The 17,697-nt window shown below is 40.6% G+C and overlaps 1 protein-coding gene across 1 annotated transcript; it reads left to right on the forward strand.

Moving 5' to 3' along the window:
• The first annotated feature begins 12,716 nt into the window (after window positions 1–12,716).
• adra2c (adrenoceptor alpha 2C) lies at window positions 12,717–14,069 on the forward strand. The gene has a single exon (XM_070828178.1). The coding sequence runs from the start codon at window positions 12,717–12,719 to the stop codon at window positions 14,067–14,069; it is 1,353 nt and encodes a 450-aa protein (XP_070684279.1).
• Window positions 14,070–17,697: the final 3,628 nt, after the last annotated feature.

The raw sequence follows: 17,697 nt of genomic DNA on the forward strand, positions 1-17,697 counted from the left end.
TCGTTTAATAGATTTCTGCAACAGCCCCTCTCAAAGGTGGACTGAATAAGTAAGTAGGTAAGTAAGTAACTTTATTTATATAGCACCTTTCAAGAGCAAAATGTCACAAGGTGCTTCACAAAAAGGAATACAGGAACATAATCACAAATACAAACTTCAGAAACATAATAACACCATAAAATAGAAATAAATTAAAATAGAAGTCAATAGAAAATTACACGTCTAAACAGATGACAAGAGGACAATCTGCTTTATTTTATAGCCAGGATCTAAAAACAACCAACATATGGGGCCAAGTATAATATAGTGTGTGTGTGTGTGTATGTGTATGTGTATGTGTATGTGTATATATATATATATATATATATATATATATATATATATATATATATATAAACAGGTACCACAGAGAGCTCAATAAGTGCTCACAACAACCTTGAATTGGATTCTGAATTTGATGGGGAGCCAGTTAAGAGAAATCAGGGTCACGTGAGACCATTTAATGGACCTGGTTAAAAGCTTAGCAGCAGCATTTTGGACCGCTTAAAAAAGATCCAGGGATGCTTTGCTGATGCAGTTTAAAGGGCAGTTGCAGTAGTAAAGATGGGATGACATAAAAGTATGAAATAGTATTTCAACCTATTCTTGAAAGAAAATGTGCTTGGGTTTTGTTTTGTTTCTCAGTTAAAAAAAACAGGAAGGAATCAAAGAGTTGACATGTTTGACATGACACCAATAGTGGTCAACAGTGACACCTGAATTTCACAGGGAGGATTTAGTAGAAGAAGAAAGAGAACCGAGACTTTCCATTACCATAGGGACAAATATTAGTTCTGCAGAAGAACTTTTGTTTTGTCAGCAACTGTTGGAAATAATCTGCCACCCAATGTTTTATGGAGTTTAGGCTTTAGGATTATTTTAAAACATATTTTGCTCATTTTTGAGGCTTAAAGAACACATAATTGAAGAGGATCTACATAGCAGTAGTAAGAGATACCCTTTGAGTGTCTTATTTTCTGTTCACTGTGAAGCATAGACAAGGCAAACAAAATAGGACCAAGGACAGAACCTTGGGGCACACCACAATACAGCGTTTCAGATGAAGAGGCATAGTTGCCAACAGCAACTGTGAATCTCCCATCAGAGAGACAGGAGCCACAGCAGGGCTGACCAGTGATACCCACACACTGCCTGTCTGTTGATTAAGCTTCACTGAGATCCAGCAGCATCGGAACAGAACACTCTCCTATATTACTGTGCACCAAGGTATTATTTGAGACTCTGAGAAGAGTTGTTTCTGTTGAGTGCCACCGACAGAGGCCAGATATACCTGTCAAAGATATTAATATATCTAATATTAATATTAATATAATAATAATAGTAATAATAATAATATATTAATAAAATATAGTTGTAGATCGTAAAAACTTGTTTAAAGTAAGCAGAAACACAACCAGGTGTCACAGATTTGTTGATTATAGAGAACACACAAGGACCAAGAATGCCAGCTGGATGAATTTGTCTGTATATCCCTTTAAGACTGGTTGTGACGTTTGCATGTTTCTCAGGATTAGAGCAGGATGTAAGCACATTTTAGATGATGTCACCATTGTCAAGATACGCGACTGATGAACTGCATCTTGATTAAATAAAATACATGTGGGAAATGTGAAATGCATTATGGGAAACTGTCTAAAGTTATGCTTCAGACAGTGAAAATGTCTGGCGACCCAAGCAAGGGGAACGGCAAAAGTACATTCATGAGAATGAGAACAGCAGTTACTTTGACGAACAAAACAACAATCAATTACAAGATTGAGGTCCAGATTATGATGTGACTGCTCACCTGCTAGTCAAGGCTCAGTGTGTGAGAGACATGTCTGCGGAGAAGGAGGAGGAAAGGTTTGCCTGCTTCCAAGATGACTGTAAAACACAAAACTATTGTTTATTGATTTTGCTAAATGTCAATGAACATAAGGGTAAAGGCAATATTATAATTAAAGTCATGCATTTAATGTCTTGAATATTTTTATTTCATATTTTGTATCTGCTATGGATGCTGAGAAATAAAGGTTTTAGTGCAATTTAGAAAGCCTCATGTTTTAAAAGGTTGTTTTCAAACAATGCCTTAAGTTTTAGAACATTTTTGAGTGGGTGCCTTAGGTTTTAATGGGTTAAACAGAGCCCTGGGTAAGAAGTTTTCATACAGTTAACCATGTTTGTGAAATCTTTCCTGGTTTTCCTGGTGAAAAAGAACCTCCTCCACCCACAAGTTACTCCTTGTGGGTGGATTTACAGTCCTATCTTAAAAAGTCAATTAAGTTTACTGCTTGCTTTTAATAGCTGTTGTAGTTTGGTGAAATAGATTGGTGCATCAGCCTGTGCTTGGAGATTAATTTATAAGCTATAATGTACATTCATTTTGAATAAATACACAAGTGTAACTGGTTATCACCTGTCCATGACTGCCTTAAATCCCACCACGGAGATGCAAGTTTGCTTCAAGCTTCTTATAGTCAATCTCATTGTAAGCCATGAGTCCAAATTTGGGCCACTTGTACCATCTGTTGACAATAATTCTCAGTGATTTTTGGCATGGTACACACCCTTTGTACTATATGTGAAAATATTGCAGTGGCAGTGGCTTTCTGTGTGTAATCACTTGTTTTGTAAAGCCTATGCCAAAACACACTTTGCAAAGCTATAAATAAAACAGAATAAAGCATTCTGCTTCAAACTGATGGTTCTGTATTGTTATTGACCCTTTCTCTGGGATGTTAAAATTGGCATCTCAAAAAGCTCTCTATTACCAACAGTCAAAACAAATACATTACATAAGATACACTTCTGTTTTCATGAAAGATGTAACACAAAAGTCATTTTTAGGCATAACCTAAAAACATAATACCATGTTTTACATACATTGGCTCTAAAGGGAATTCATTATGAAGTGTGGAGGTGTCAGCTCTTCTATGTCAAAAAGAAGGAGCAGATGGCCACAAACTTCTCTGTGCTGCTCATGCCATAAGAGTGATATTGATCTGTATCTGTAACTAGATTTAGAACCCCATTGTTCCAGACGTGTGGCAATAGAATACGTTATATCACATACAGGATAAGCTCAGATATCACCTTTTCTTTGCCAAAAAAGGAGAAACCAAAAGTCATCAGCTCACACCATGCATGGACTGCTTAACAAAACGTGCAAAACGATCCGACTACCAAGCTGGTATATTAAGAACATATTTAGAGAAGGACCCACGAATGCCGAACCCTACTGGCAGAAGATGAAAAATGAAGAGAGGAGAGGAACCTAGACAGTTGATGGTGCACTGGATGGAAGGCATTTGATTGAATATATTAATTTTACAGCTACACCATCAGGTAGAACCCCACATTTGAATTATTGTCCTGTTATTCTATATGGCATGACAAATGTTTGAAATTGTGTTGATTTGATACTAAGCACACATCAAACTTAAAGGCAGGGTATGTAACTTGTTTTAGAAACATTTTTCGTTATATATGTGGAATTTATTATAATACCCAGACAACAATCAATAAATCAAATGGTCTGACATGGAAAAGAAAAAAATCCATCATCTGTGACTGTCACAGTTCTGTAATAAGCCTGAATGCAATGAAAGAATTTCCGACCTGTAGTAGGCAGACTTATTGTTAAAGGCAGGGAGCTAGTCTGCTTAATAAAATAAAATGGTAAATGGACTTGTATAGTGCCTTTCTGTCTTTTTGACCACTCAAAGTGCTTTTACACTACATTCATATCCACCCATTCACACATTATTCATACAAGAGGAATCTAATTAAGGAGGAGACGGTTTATTCACACACATTCATACTCCAAAGCACAGCTTCAGGAGCAATTTGGGTTTCAAAGTCTTGCCAAAGGACACTTTGACATGCAGACTGGAGGAGCCGTATCTGACAACCCGCTCTACCTCTGAGCCGAAAGTCCTATTTGTTTTTCCCAAACATGTTACGTGACTCACAGTTGTAGCGCTTCTGTAACTGAAGATCCTCTGCCCAGGTAGCTAGTCCTTAACAATTTACTCTTGTGCACTGTAATATAGATTAATGAACACATATGAACTACCAAATGAACTTAGACCTTTGATATATTACTGAGCTTCAAGCATATGGATATCTTGGGTAAAAATGCAATGTTTAGGTAATACAGGGTTAGTCTGATGAATCAATAGATAGCGTAATTGTTCCAGTGTTTAAGCTTTTGGTGTCTCCTGCTATATTCGCCCTGGAGTGTGGGTTGTATAATCACCACCTGAACCTACTGGTTCAGATTTATAATCTGTTAGAGGCTGATGCTGTTTGCTGTTTGTGGAGATCTGAAATGGTGAATAGCACAGCTAGAAGACTGTTATTGATACTGATATTGACGTTCCACCTAGAGTCAGTTTGGATAGTGTTGTAAATAAACACATTGAAATGTTTTTTCTGAATTTCTGAAGGACTCCAAAATGTTGTATTCTGAATGGATGAATATCTGGGGATGATAATTTTAATATCTTCATTAAAAGTGAAAGCAGTTTTTTGGATTATATAATTTCTCCGCACAATCATTTAAAAACCCTACTTTTATTGAGTTGAACATACTCACTCCTACTGAGTTCACTGAGGGTGGGACCTTCAGATGTCTCAAACTAGTAGGTGATTGGTGTAGAGTCCCTACAACAGGGGTGCCCAATACGTCGATAGGCAGCGCGGGTAGATCGCGTGACATTAAAAAAAAAAAAATAGATTTTAGTCCATCATCTGTCATCCCTAATTAGGACTAAGCGGTTTAGAAAATTAATGAAGGAACGTATGTAATGAATCGCGTTTGCGACTTGATTGATGTACAAGGCGGCCAGTCTGAGAGCTCTTCTCTGCTATCATAGAGTATCCCTCTATGTTGGTCTTTACCTTCAACCTTCCAAGCAGGTTGGGGGCTCTGCTGCTGATAATATTGTCATTGGCAATGCTCAATTTAGACAATATCTACAGAAGAATATTGGAAATGTCTTCACCTATCCTTCTCCAGTGAGTGTCAAATTGTGCTTGTTGTAACTCTTAGATGCGTTTACTGCAGTGCAACATCAAAAAGACATGAAATTTTGTAAACATATTTGTAATGCACCTGAAGTTGAATTCTACACTCTTCAAGGAAAAGTAAACCTCGCTGGAATGGAAGCCGAAAGTAATGTTGGAGGAAATGAGGATGGCTGAGAAAAGATTAGTCTGATGTCAGGATATGAGGAAGCAGCACTAACAATACATTTAAGGCTACAACATAAGTTTGACAGAAAATTGCAGGCTTGCAAAAGAAATTATGAGAAGGAGCAAGCATTAACTATAGCAGATCTTTAAACTAATAACCCTCAGCTGTCTGTATGATAATAAATGATAATTTGGGGCCAAAAAGAGTTAAATTCAACCCAATGGAAGTGGTGTTGGAAAACGGATCCTCTGGCTACTGATTGTGTTCTGAGAATTATTTTGGTTCTTTATTTTTTGGAAGTAACTGCAGCTGGGTGCGGTAGTTTAATTCTTTCAAGGATAGTTGATCTTTAATATTTTGGAGGCTGGCATGCAGCAGGGTTCTTATTCCTTTAATCAGCACATAAACACTAGTGTCACAGAAGAGATAATGAAAAAGGCAATTGGCAAACTTGAACTGAGAAAAGCAACTGGTGCTGATAATATGGCCAATGAACAACTGAAACTAACGTGTTTATTTCCAATTTTAGGTAATCTCTAGATTTGCTTCGAGTATAAAATGGTTCCTTTTATTTGGCATAGATCTTTTACAAACGAGGAGCCACTGTAAAGTTATATACCAACATTTGGTCTGTTTGTCAATGAACCCGATGGCTTTCAAAAGAATAGATTTTGTAATGACCGCACATATTCTTTATTTACAATCCATGCTAGAATACAACAAGGGAGGCCTACTTTTAACTGTTTCATAGATTATCAGGTCATCAGTGACCTTCTTATTTTCAAATGACTAAAATCTGGTAAAAATGGTCAATTTTACGATGCCTTAAAAAACATTTCTCTATTAAGTCCTTATAACTGCTCAATCGTATCACCTAAAATATAGGTCCACTTTCTGTTACCACTTGTCACAGTGGCCCCATTAGGTAACTTCTGACCATCTGCTCATAGATTATCACAAATTAAATTGTTCAATGCAGAAACTCCATGATACAATGGTGTCCCATGAGAAGAGGAGGAAGAAGATCAATGAGAGTAAGGTGGGAAGAGGAATACGATTTGCCACTCAATTACCAAAGCGTGAATAATGCCTTTCAACCCTGCTGCTAATTAGCTGATGAGGAAAGGTTTCTACCACTCTATACAATGAAGGGATCTAGGTAACCCAGCCTTTTTTCCCAGTGGATTGGTCTCCACTCATGTCTCCCCATGTCATCTTGTTCTTCATTCTTTTTTCAGTGTTTCTTCTCTGTTGTCTCCTGTTCCCATCATTTCTCTCCAGGATTCCTTTCTACTCTCTCTCTCTCTCTCTTCCTCACTGCTCCTTCCCTCACTGGACTGCTGCAAGTTTCAGCTTTAAAGGCTGAGCTTTCAGGCAGCAAAGGCATCAGTATGGGATTATGTTTGAGAGCCAGGTATCTTGGAGAAACCCTTGGCATTTGCCTTGAGGTTACCAAAGGCTTGGAAATGATCTATCGATCAGGAAAGAAATGGAAGAGGTACTGTAACGCAAAAGGTTTAGTGGGATTTATCTGCAGATGGTAAATTACAGTGTGGTTCTATATGTGATTGGATGTAATAGTGCTCCCATTGGGGCGGTTTACTTTACCAGCTAGCAAATTTGGCACTGATCTATGCTGGTTATGAGGGGGTGTTTGCAGGAATTCAATTGTATGTCCACATTTTCTTTCTAGATAGCTTAAAGTTGAGGAGCATTGATTTATGGGACAATGCACCATGAGTCCAACATCTCCAGGTTTATTTCTGTATGTTTCTGCATTTAACTCTTACCTCAACCAGAACTAACAAGGACTTCTCATAGCCAACCCATCCCTCTCTCCTGTCTCCAGCCTCACATTTGATTCCTGTATCAACTGTGTCCTTTCTGTGTCTGTCCTCTCTCTGCCATTCTGTGGACTCTCTCAGAGTGACACTTCACAGATGGCCATTTTCCACCAATGGCAAGTCAATCTGGTGTGCAGATCATGATGCAACACCAACTCAATTGATGCCGGTCTATGTCTGGGGCGTCACGCTTTCAACACCTTCCTGCTGTGCCTGACGCTTGAGTTGCCTGCAGATCTGCAACTGTCACTCAGAACGACAGTAATGACTTTGCCAGGCCAGACAGCACACAGCCACTCATCTCAAGCAAGGCGGTGCTTATAGTTGGACAGTCAACCTTTCTCAGGACGATTAGATAACCTAAAGAGTCTGTTGTGCTACAGCAGATACACACAAGTTTTATGAGGCTGAAAAGGCTTCATAGTGGCAATTATGGGGCTTCATCTTTGGAAAAGCTATTTTATTTGTGTTTACAAACATACTTGAGAAGACCTTGACTAGGACTATTCTATTGGTCTGAGGTGATGAAAGTGATAAAATCCCAAAACTACTCAAATAAATCAATCCTTTGTACAGCACCAGCCCTCATCTGTTTCACTTGTCTTTTATTCTCCACTAATTGTGGGATTATATTTGGTCATCTTTTCAAAATAGAATGCCAAACTATCAATAAAGTGATTTCTTAAAACACTTTTTCACATTTAGCAGCCTTGTGCAGATTAATTTTGAAACTGAAAATGAGGTCTGTATTGACTGATTCATAGAGTATAAAAATGTGGATAAAATTTTAATAGAATAAAAAGTTGTTGAAAGATAGAAATAAAAAAACTTCTTGGTAAAGAAAATAACTATTGTGAATCTATATTATATTAGAAATGCAAAGTTGTTCCTACTATTCATACTGTATGTTGCACAATAGCAAAAATAGTAATTATCATATTACATAATAATCTATGCCAAAGATATACACAAATACAATACAATATACAAATTGATTGAAAGAGTATGTACACTAATCAAATGTTCGAACACACCCTTTCATTCAATGGTTTTTCCTTATTTCCTACATCGTAAATTAATAGTTAAGACATCAAAACTATTGTGTGAAGAAAGTGTTAAACAAACCAGAATATGCTTTATCATCTAGATTCTTCTAAGTAGCCACCTTTTGCTTCGATGACAACTTTACACATTCTTGCCATTCTTTCTATCAGCTTCATGAGGTCGTCACCTGGAATGGTTTTCTATTAACATGTGAGCTTTGTCAAGAGATAATTTATGGATTTTCTTGCCTTTGAGACCATCAGTTGTGTTGTGCAGAGGTAGGGTTGGTACACAGATCTATACAGTTCTATGCAGAACTGAAGAAGCACTCAACTAAGTAAAGAGAAACTACAGTCCATCATTACTACAAGACATGAAACTTTGAATGTATCCTCAAGTGCAGTCGCGAAAACCATCAAACACTATGATGAAACTGGCTCTCATGAGGGCTGACCCAGGACGTTATCTCTGCTGCAGAGGATAACTTTATTAGAGTTACCAGCCTCAGAAACCACAAATTAAAAGCACCACAGATTAGAACCCACATAAATGCCTCCAAGAGTTCAAGTAGCAGACACATTTCAAGATCAACTGTTCAGAGGAGACTGCATGAATCAGACCTTCATGGTCGAATTGCTACAAAGAAGCCAATCCTGAGGAAGAACAACATGAAGAAGAGAAATGCTCGGGCCAAGAAACATGAGGAATGGACACAAGACCTGTGGAAGTCCAAATTTGAGATTTTTGGTTCCACCCATAATGTCTTTGTGCCTGGCTACCACAGCATTCTGCAGCGGCATCCCATCCCATCTTGTTTGCGCTCAGTGGGACCATCATTTATTTTTCAACAGGACAATGACCCAAACACACCTCCAGGCTATGTAAGGACCATTTCACCAAGAAGGAGAGTGATGGAGAGCTGCATCAAATGACCTGGCCTCCGCAATCACCCTACCTACACCCAATTGAGATGGTTTGGGATGAGTTGGACCGCAGAGTGAAGGAAAAGCTGCCAACAAGTAATCAGCACCTCAGGGAACTCCTTCAACACTGTTGGAAAACCATCCAGATGACTACCTTAAGAAGTTGACTGAGAGAACGCCAAGACTGAGCAAAGCTGTCACCAAAGCAAACGGTGGCTATTTTGAAGAATCTAAAACATATTCTGGTTTTTGTTTACTACATAATTCCATATGTGTTCCTTCATAGTTTTGATGTTTTCAATATTAATCTACAATGTAGAAACTAATTAAAATAAAGAAAACCCTTTGAATGAGAAGTTGTGTCCAAACTTTTGACTGGTGCTGTGCATGTACATGTTCACATCGTTACACATTTCAGACTCAGACGCCATCCCAGTCTGTACACATCATTGTGCAGATCCATTAAGGATCATTTGTGAGCTTACATAGAGGGCAATCTGAATTGATATGCAACCCACGTGTCCCCCTTTCCAAAGTTAAACCAGAGAAACCAAGGAATATCTACCATCTTATGTTTGAAATGCATTCTGCTCCACATCCAGCTGCCCCACACACACACACACACACACACACACGGAACAGCAACAACTGTAAATGACGAAGAATCCAGGAAGGATTGTAGGGTTTGGACCAGTTTCAGAGATATAGGCTTATCTTAGAAGGAAATGTGATGTGTAGGCTAAGAAATATCAACAGCACCAACTTTCATTTCCATTGTGATAGATTTTGGACAAGGTTACATACACATTCTCCTTCATTTATTAAAAAAAAATCCAGGAAAAAAATCCTGTTTAACAATTGCACTGTTCTTATTTTACAGCTTTTTCCTGCAAAGTAATTTGTCAGAGGAAAGCAAGAACAAGGTGCTAGATAAGAAGCAGGCTCTGTGAGGTGATGCTAGCAGAGGAGAAACTCCCCTGGGCTGGATGTTACTTCACTGAACTATTTGTTCTTGGCTCTATAGTTCGCTGTACAGGTAGCGCTGCCATTTGTCACTGTCAACAGCTGGTACCATACCTCCCTTTATGGAGGGCTATATGGAACCTACTGCACATTAGAGCGGGTGGGAAAATTAGAGGTGGCTGTCATTACCGCTAACTGCTTTGATTTCTCTGGGGTACAGCCACTGGTAGAATGTGGCTCAGTTAGTATGCTGTGCTAATGTTGTACATTGATGCACATTATGTACAAGTTGATGATACGAGTTTGTTAGCAGGAGGTAAACGCCTGTGGCATTATGTCCTTTAGCTATTAAGACGAGATGATTGTGTGATGAAGAGCAATACCTGGAGTAGTCACTGTATTGGATTTCATTGGGCCACAAAAGGCTGGTCATGTTACCTTGTGAGAACACATCAGGTGTTTTTGAAGCTATAGGGGGATCTTATCATAGGCTCATATTGCTCCTCTGTGCTCAGAAAGTTCAGAGCTTCTTGTCCATTTTCAGTTCTCCAAATGCTGCAGTTAAATTAGCACTTGAATACAAGTGTAGATGACTGCAAACCAACAACCACTCTGGTACAAGGAGCAAACAAGGGCCACACTTTGTGCAACTGCAGTGACTAGACCTCAATAAGAAATAAACAGCAGGATAATTTGATATGTCTTTAGTTTGAAAAGAGTGAAAAGTAAGATCCTTGATTTAAAGAGATAAAAGTTATCAACACAGTCTTCTTGACACTCAAAGCTGGCTTCTGGCAAGTACTGTAGCAGGAAAAGCCAACTTATCCCCTCAGAGCACAATGCTGGAAACAAGAAAAAGGGCTTAGCTGTAATAGCTTAGATCACTCACTGGCGCCCCAATTATATGGACAGAGCTGTGTCCCCGGGACACAACTTAATGACCATAATAAGGCTTGTCTGTCTGTTCAAAATCAGCTTAGAGTGCATCCACACTGACCTACAGCATTTCTCTAGCCTTAGTTCAATATAAACAGGCAGCATGAGAAGGAGCAGGGTGTTTTGGGGATAGGTAGGAGGACAAGTTAGAGAGTGTGTTTTTTAGGCAGATGGACCACGACCCCCTGAGCCCCCCTCATTCCACCCCATAACCTTGATGAGGATCAATTGCTCTTTAATTCAGTAAAGCTGAGCACTCTGCGATTAATGACAGGTATTTAGCTGGGAGACTGGTCCATAGATGCACTGGTCCGGGAACTTAACACCAGGCTGTATGCCAAAGGGGAGGCAGCACCACCCAGATCAGGTCGTTAAAGGGGCAGAGAGCAAAAAGGAAGGCCAAAAAAAATGTTTGTGCATGCACACGTGTGTCTTCGTGGGACATCAACACGTGCGTAAGCCTTTGAGGTGTGTACTCATTATTCATCCTATCATAGAACCTCCCAGCTATTCTGTATACAAAAGCTGAGTGTATCTCAGTTTCATCAGAACATGACAATTGCACGATGTAATCCTGTAATCTTCTTATCAACACAATTACCACCACGCAAACACACGCAGTAATAAAGGCAGCAGAGTGCAGGGGAATGACAGAAGTTTCCATTGCAAGGTCTCATGGGCTCTTTCTCTGCTGTCCTACAGTGTGCAGGTTAAACGGTAGAGTGGATTCTTTTTTTCACCTGATGGCTTCGCAGATAAAATGTTGTTCATTTTAATATCGTGTGTGTGTGTGTGTGAGAAAGAGAGAGAGAGAGAGTGTGTGTGTGTGTGTGTGTGTGTGTGTGTGTGTGTGTGTGTGTGTGTGTGTGTGTGTGTGTGTGTGTGTCCCTCCAGGGCTGGCTGTTACAATACTGACCTCCAGTGTGCGCACAGAAGGACAGAGCGGAGCGTGTCTTCTCTGGAGAGGGACTCCGCCGCTGTCAGCCTGTGCGTCCTGACAGCAACGTGACCTCCCCTGAACAGCTCCTGCTGACTTTATCTATTACCACGGGCACGAGCACGCGCATGGTACTGAAATAGACTTTCAAAAGTCAAACCAGGAGAGAGATTCACTCATCAGTCCGATCTGACGGTCTGACAGTTTGCATCGACCTGCAGATAGACAAGGCGCATATTAAACAAGCGCTTTACCACTGGTCTTATTAAATATTCTCAAATGATCAACTCTAACATTTAATACAATAGATTTTGCTTGCGTATTTTACCGTCTCTCCCCTCTCTGGTCCACTAATCTCTCCCACCATCTCCGCCGCAGACCGAATTCCTGCTAGTTTTTTTCTGATGTGAAAAAAAGACACGTGGTTGTTACAAACCTCTCTCAGGACACAGCGGGGAGGCGGAGGTGGAGAGATGCGGGCGCAGTCGAGATGGGAGAGGACGCGCTGAGGAGAGAGCCCGCTCTCTAACCATGGACATTCTGCTGCTCACCAGCCTGCACGGTGCTGGGATGAGGATTTAAAAGACTTTGCCTATTTTATTCTCTCTCTTCCTTTCTATGTCTCTCTCCCTCTTTCTCTCTCTCTTTTGCCAAAAGGGGAGACTTGCGTGCAGGATGTGGAAGATCGCAGGTGAGGAGAGAAGCAAAAAGCCATTTACTGTAGATTTCTGTAGTGGAAAATGCGCTGAAGTCCAAGTGGGATATTTCTACAATTTATTCCCGCAATTTTTACATTTTTAAAAGTCATATCTTGGCTACACAAAATACTCAAAATGGATTTCTTTAATAGTTCCAGCCTGGAGGACAGACTAGAGGCAGAAAATATCTCCTCTAATTCCACCTCTCAGAGCCAGTACTCCCAGCTCGCTATCTGGGGTCTGGCCGGACTTGTCAGCTTTCTCATTTTGTTTACTATAGTCGGGAACGTCTTGGTTGTTATCGCCGTTTTAACGAGCAGAGCTCTGAAACCACCCCAGAACCTTTTTCTTGTCTCCCTGGCCAGTGCGGACATACTGGTGGCCACCCTGGTCATGCCCTTTTCTCTCGCAAATGAACTCATGGGCTACTGGTTTTTTGGCAAAATTTGGTGTGACATCTACTTGGCTCTGGATGTTTTATTCTGCACCTCTTCTATTGTTCACCTTTGCGCTATTAGTTTGGACAGGTACTGGTCAGTGACACAGGCAGTAGAGTATAACTTAAAGAGAACGCCTAAAAGAGTTAAAGCAATGATTGTGGTGGTGTGGCTCATCTCAGCCGTCATCTCCTTCCCGCCGCTGATATCAATGGACAGGAGCAGCAATGAGGCCAGTCCCCAGTGTTTCCTGAACGATGAGACCTGGTACATCCTCTACTCCAGTATCGGCTCATTCTTTGCCCCCTGTGTTATCATGATCCTGGTCTATATTCGGATCTACCAAGTGGCAAAGACCAGGACCAGAACAATGTCAGAGAAAAAGAGGGACGTGGACTCGCCACTGGAGAATGGGCTGGACCAAGCCGAACCAGGCAGAGGAGGCTCATTAAAGTCTGACAGGGGCGGAAGCATGAAAGACCAGGAACGTGAGAACGGGCACTGCCAGGAGCAGGCAGTTCGATCCCCTCTTCCGAACGAGCCGAAACATCATCCGACCGACCACGATGACGACTTTGACGACAGCAGCTCGTCGGACGAGAAACCTAAAAAAGGTTCCAGTTCCTCCAAGCATCACCACGATGACAGAAAAGACAGGAGGTCCAGCCGGAAAAGCAGCTCTGCCTCCAAGTACTCCAGCAGGAAGTCACGTGCCAGTTCCAAGTCCATGGAGCTGTTCTCATCCCGCCGCAAACGCCGGAGCACCGTCAATCGCAAGAAAGTCTCCGCCGCTCGGGAGAAGCGCTTCACCTTCGTCCTCGCCGTTGTCATGGGAGTTTTCGTCGTGTGCTGGTTCCCCTTCTTCTTCTCCTACAGCCTGTATGGAATCTGCCGGGAACCGTGTAAGGTCCCTGCGACGCTGTTCAAGTTCTTTTTCTGGATAGGCTACTGTAACAGTTCTCTTAACCCGGTCATCTACACAATCTTCAACCAGGACTTCCGCAGAGCCTTCCAGAAGATTCTCTGTAAGTCATGGAAACGCTCTTTCTGAATGGCTCCTGCGTGGATGGGGTTGTAGTAGGCAATTTATCCCACGGACACATATTTAAACTGTTCTAAGCTGAAGGATGAAGTGTTGGCCTAGGGCGGGGGGCTTTCACACCTTTACTTTCAGGGATTGCTCTAGAGATGAAGGGACACTTAGTGGATCAAAGGATTGAATTAAGATGCAGAAAAGGGGTTTAAAATACAAGAGTACGCTCTATGATAATACTCACAGAGGAGGCTTTCTTTCAACGCCATCCAGGCTGCTTCAGGACCCTAATGTGATCTTTGGCTCATCCCCCCCTCCTCATTGACTTTTTCTCCCCCATTTAAATAGAATAAACTGACTCATAACAATTACTGTGATGCATGCACACCACAGTGGCTGAACTTGCATGAACTGCACAGGAGACGAGAAGCGTTTACAGAAACATTTGATTTATAATGTGACCTCATTTACTGAATATAATGAGAAGGCCTTGACAATCTCCCCACAACTGTTGTTTATGACGTTAGATAGCGATATCTATCTTCTCTCTCTGTCTCCGACTTTTTTCTCAACCTTTCTATTACTGTACGTCACATTCTCAACATGAGGACCAATGGGACGAAGGGGCTCCTTGCTTACTGTTTCAGTAGCAAAACTGTTACACTAAAAAACAAAAAAGACTCTACCAAGTCACATCTCTGCTTCAGTGTTCCGTGTGTGGCTCAAAAGTGTCTGGTGGGAACTACTGTGGAAACCTTTCATCAGGAAATGTTTTTTGTGGACTTGTACATGTCGATTGGACAGTAAAGTGTCATCATCTCCCAGGCAAGTGTTTGCACCTTCCTCTGAGAAAATAGATGCGATACAGAGGTACAGCGAAGGCAGATGGGGACCCACTGACACTTTCATTGTGTGTATGTGTGTGTGTGTGTGTGTGTGTGTTTGTATGTGTATGTGTGAAAGGGACAGAGAGGACAAAGTGCTTAAAGTGGAATTGTGTTGTGATAAAGTGAGTCAGAGAATTTATTGCATCTTATTCCAACTGCCAGTTAGTCATTGTGTGTGTGTGTGTGTGTGTGTGTGTGTGAGTGAGCGCTCTCTCAAACGGCTTGATTCTTTCTGGTCAAGTGTCTTTCTATTCAACTCCATCCTATTGCCTGTCACACGTCTTTTACAGCCACAAAAAGCACTTAGCCACAGTAAAAACCAAACACCTTATCACTCTGTTTTAATGTCTGCTGCTCACACACACACACACATAAGAACACACATGCACATTACTATTATATACACAATGACGTAGAAATGACTGAAACAGACACAGTATTTTTATCCGTCCATCTCGAGCATTTATAGCCAGAAGGGCTAATGTTTTTTTTTTTTTGTGTAAATAATTGAAGACAGTACAGCATTATTGTGTGGTGCCTCATAATCACACATGTATCTATGATAAAAATGTTTGTATAATGAACAACACTCTGATTTTCATGTTACACCAACCTCTGTCCTTTTCTTAAAGAACAAGTGTTTACTTCTCTGCTTTGAGCACATTCGAAAAAAAGATCAAATAAAGAGATTACTTCCACTGTCATTTGAAAATTGGAACAGTCCATGAGTACATTCTTCATCACTGTTAATGTGTTAATATATATAGATATATATATATATAATGTTGTACTGCTGTTTGGTATTATTTACAGTGGTGCTGCCACTGATGTGACTCAGACCATATGAGTAATGATCTTAAGGGCAATTATTCTACGGTAGCTGCTGTTGTTTAAAGATTCAAGAGCACTGTTGAGAAATAATCCACTCAAAGAATGTGACACAAATGGAAAATGTGTTAACATTAATCACCAATCTCAGTTAGGCTAGTGATTTGCAAAAAATCTTACTTCAAATGTTGGCTTATACACAGCTGGTAAGCAGGTGAGTGGAGAAACTGAAATATTGTGTTGAATTCACAAACATCGTGTGCTCAGATTATCAAAACCCTTCATAGATGTTTGTCAGATTTGAAATTGACAATATAAAACAACAACTGCTCATAGTGGCGCCCAAGCCTGCAACAACCAAAATATCAAAATAGTATGCATTAGTATGCTTGCATATTGCAAACACATCAGACAATTACACCAGTGATGACCAACCTGGGGTATTTATACTCTATGGGGAACATCTGCAGCTACTAAAAAATAATCACCATTTGTTACAATAACCAGTCAGTAACCTGACTCAGTTCAAACACCTGAACACAACACGCTGTGATTCAGAGTGCATGGTTTAAACGTCCAGCTGCTTCCACTCCAAGTGGTATTTTTTACTTTAACATGAGAACTTACTGAAAAAAAAGAAAAAGAGACCAAGCCTAAACATCAGCAACTCCAGGACTGCTACGCCTTGTATGAAAAAATATTTACCAATATCAATGTATGTGTATTGGTAAATACACTACTAATTAGTTGTGTGTTTAATATGATACAAAAATTAAAATGTACTAATTTGAATGAACAGCACGTTCAACATGTTTGAAATATGATGGGTGGGATTGATGAAGCTCATATTATAAGTTGGGAACCAATGAATTACACCATCAATAGTTAATTAAAACATCCCTAGAATGAGAGAATGAATACATTTAAATATCCTAGAATATAATAGAAAACATGGACTGGAAAACTTTTACAGCGGACGCACTAATGTGATCAAAGTCAAAATCAGAATAAAAGGCTGAGGCTTCTGTAATATTGTAAATGTGATTCTTGCTCTGCCTGCACATTTCTTACACATCACATTAAAATGGTTTGGAAAACCAGAGTTTGATTTGGTTTACCGAAAGTGTGCGCTGTTATTTCACTGCCAAAGCAGAAAGAAGTTCCTCCTGTTCTGAGACGGCTCTCCCACTGTCTGAGACCTCACAGCCAATCGTAGGTGTAAACAATATTCTTCTTTTTCTGCTAGTGCACCATCTAGTATATCCCCAATGGATGTAACTGCTTTGTACACAGACCGCACTACAAATCCTGATGGGAGGCTGGGAACAGGCTGTGTGGTTGCATCAAATTAAATTAATCGACCTAGCTTCTTTTTTTCTCATAATGCAACTTCTATGCCTGTGTCCCTCTAACAAGCATCATTTAAAGTTACAGGAGAACTGATGCACTAGGTATGAGTACGAACTCTGGCCGATCAATAAGAAGTTGTTAGTGGCCTCAGTTATTACTGATATGGTGTTTGTGCTATTGTGCATTTGTGTGTGTGCTGGGAAACACTACTCACCGGAGACCGTCCAATCCAATCAGAGGTCAGGTTTGGGTGAGAGTTTGCCAGGAAGCCAGGATAATTTCCACTGGACCAACAAGGTATATAACACACCCTTGCTCTCCCTGCCTGCAGCATGCTTATTTATTCATCCCCTGAAAGCTGACTAGTCACCTCCATGACCAAGCAGAATGGATTCTGTCATCGCTGCCCTTCCCTCATCAAAGTGTTTATGGCTCGCTGTGTCAGCAGGTCACATCCCCACACTGCCGGTGGTTTGCTCCTGTGCTGCATATCTGAAGCAGAGCCGCGAAAATATCCTGAAAAACACACAGATGGAGATGGACTCGGCACAGTCTCACCTTATGTCCCCCTTTAACTCGCA

The sequence above is a fragment of the Pempheris klunzingeri genome, chromosome 3 (genome assembly GCF_042242105.1).
Source record: "Pempheris klunzingeri isolate RE-2024b chromosome 3, fPemKlu1.hap1, whole genome shotgun sequence".
NCBI classification, from domain to species: Eukaryota; Metazoa; Chordata; class Actinopteri; order Acropomatiformes; family Pempheridae; genus Pempheris; species Pempheris klunzingeri.

What these genes read in the sequence shown, in the direction of transcription:
- adra2c (XM_070828178.1), top strand. Translation starts at nt 12,717, where the DNA reads ATGGATTTCTTTAATAGTTCCAGCCTGGAGGACAGACTAGAGGCAGAA.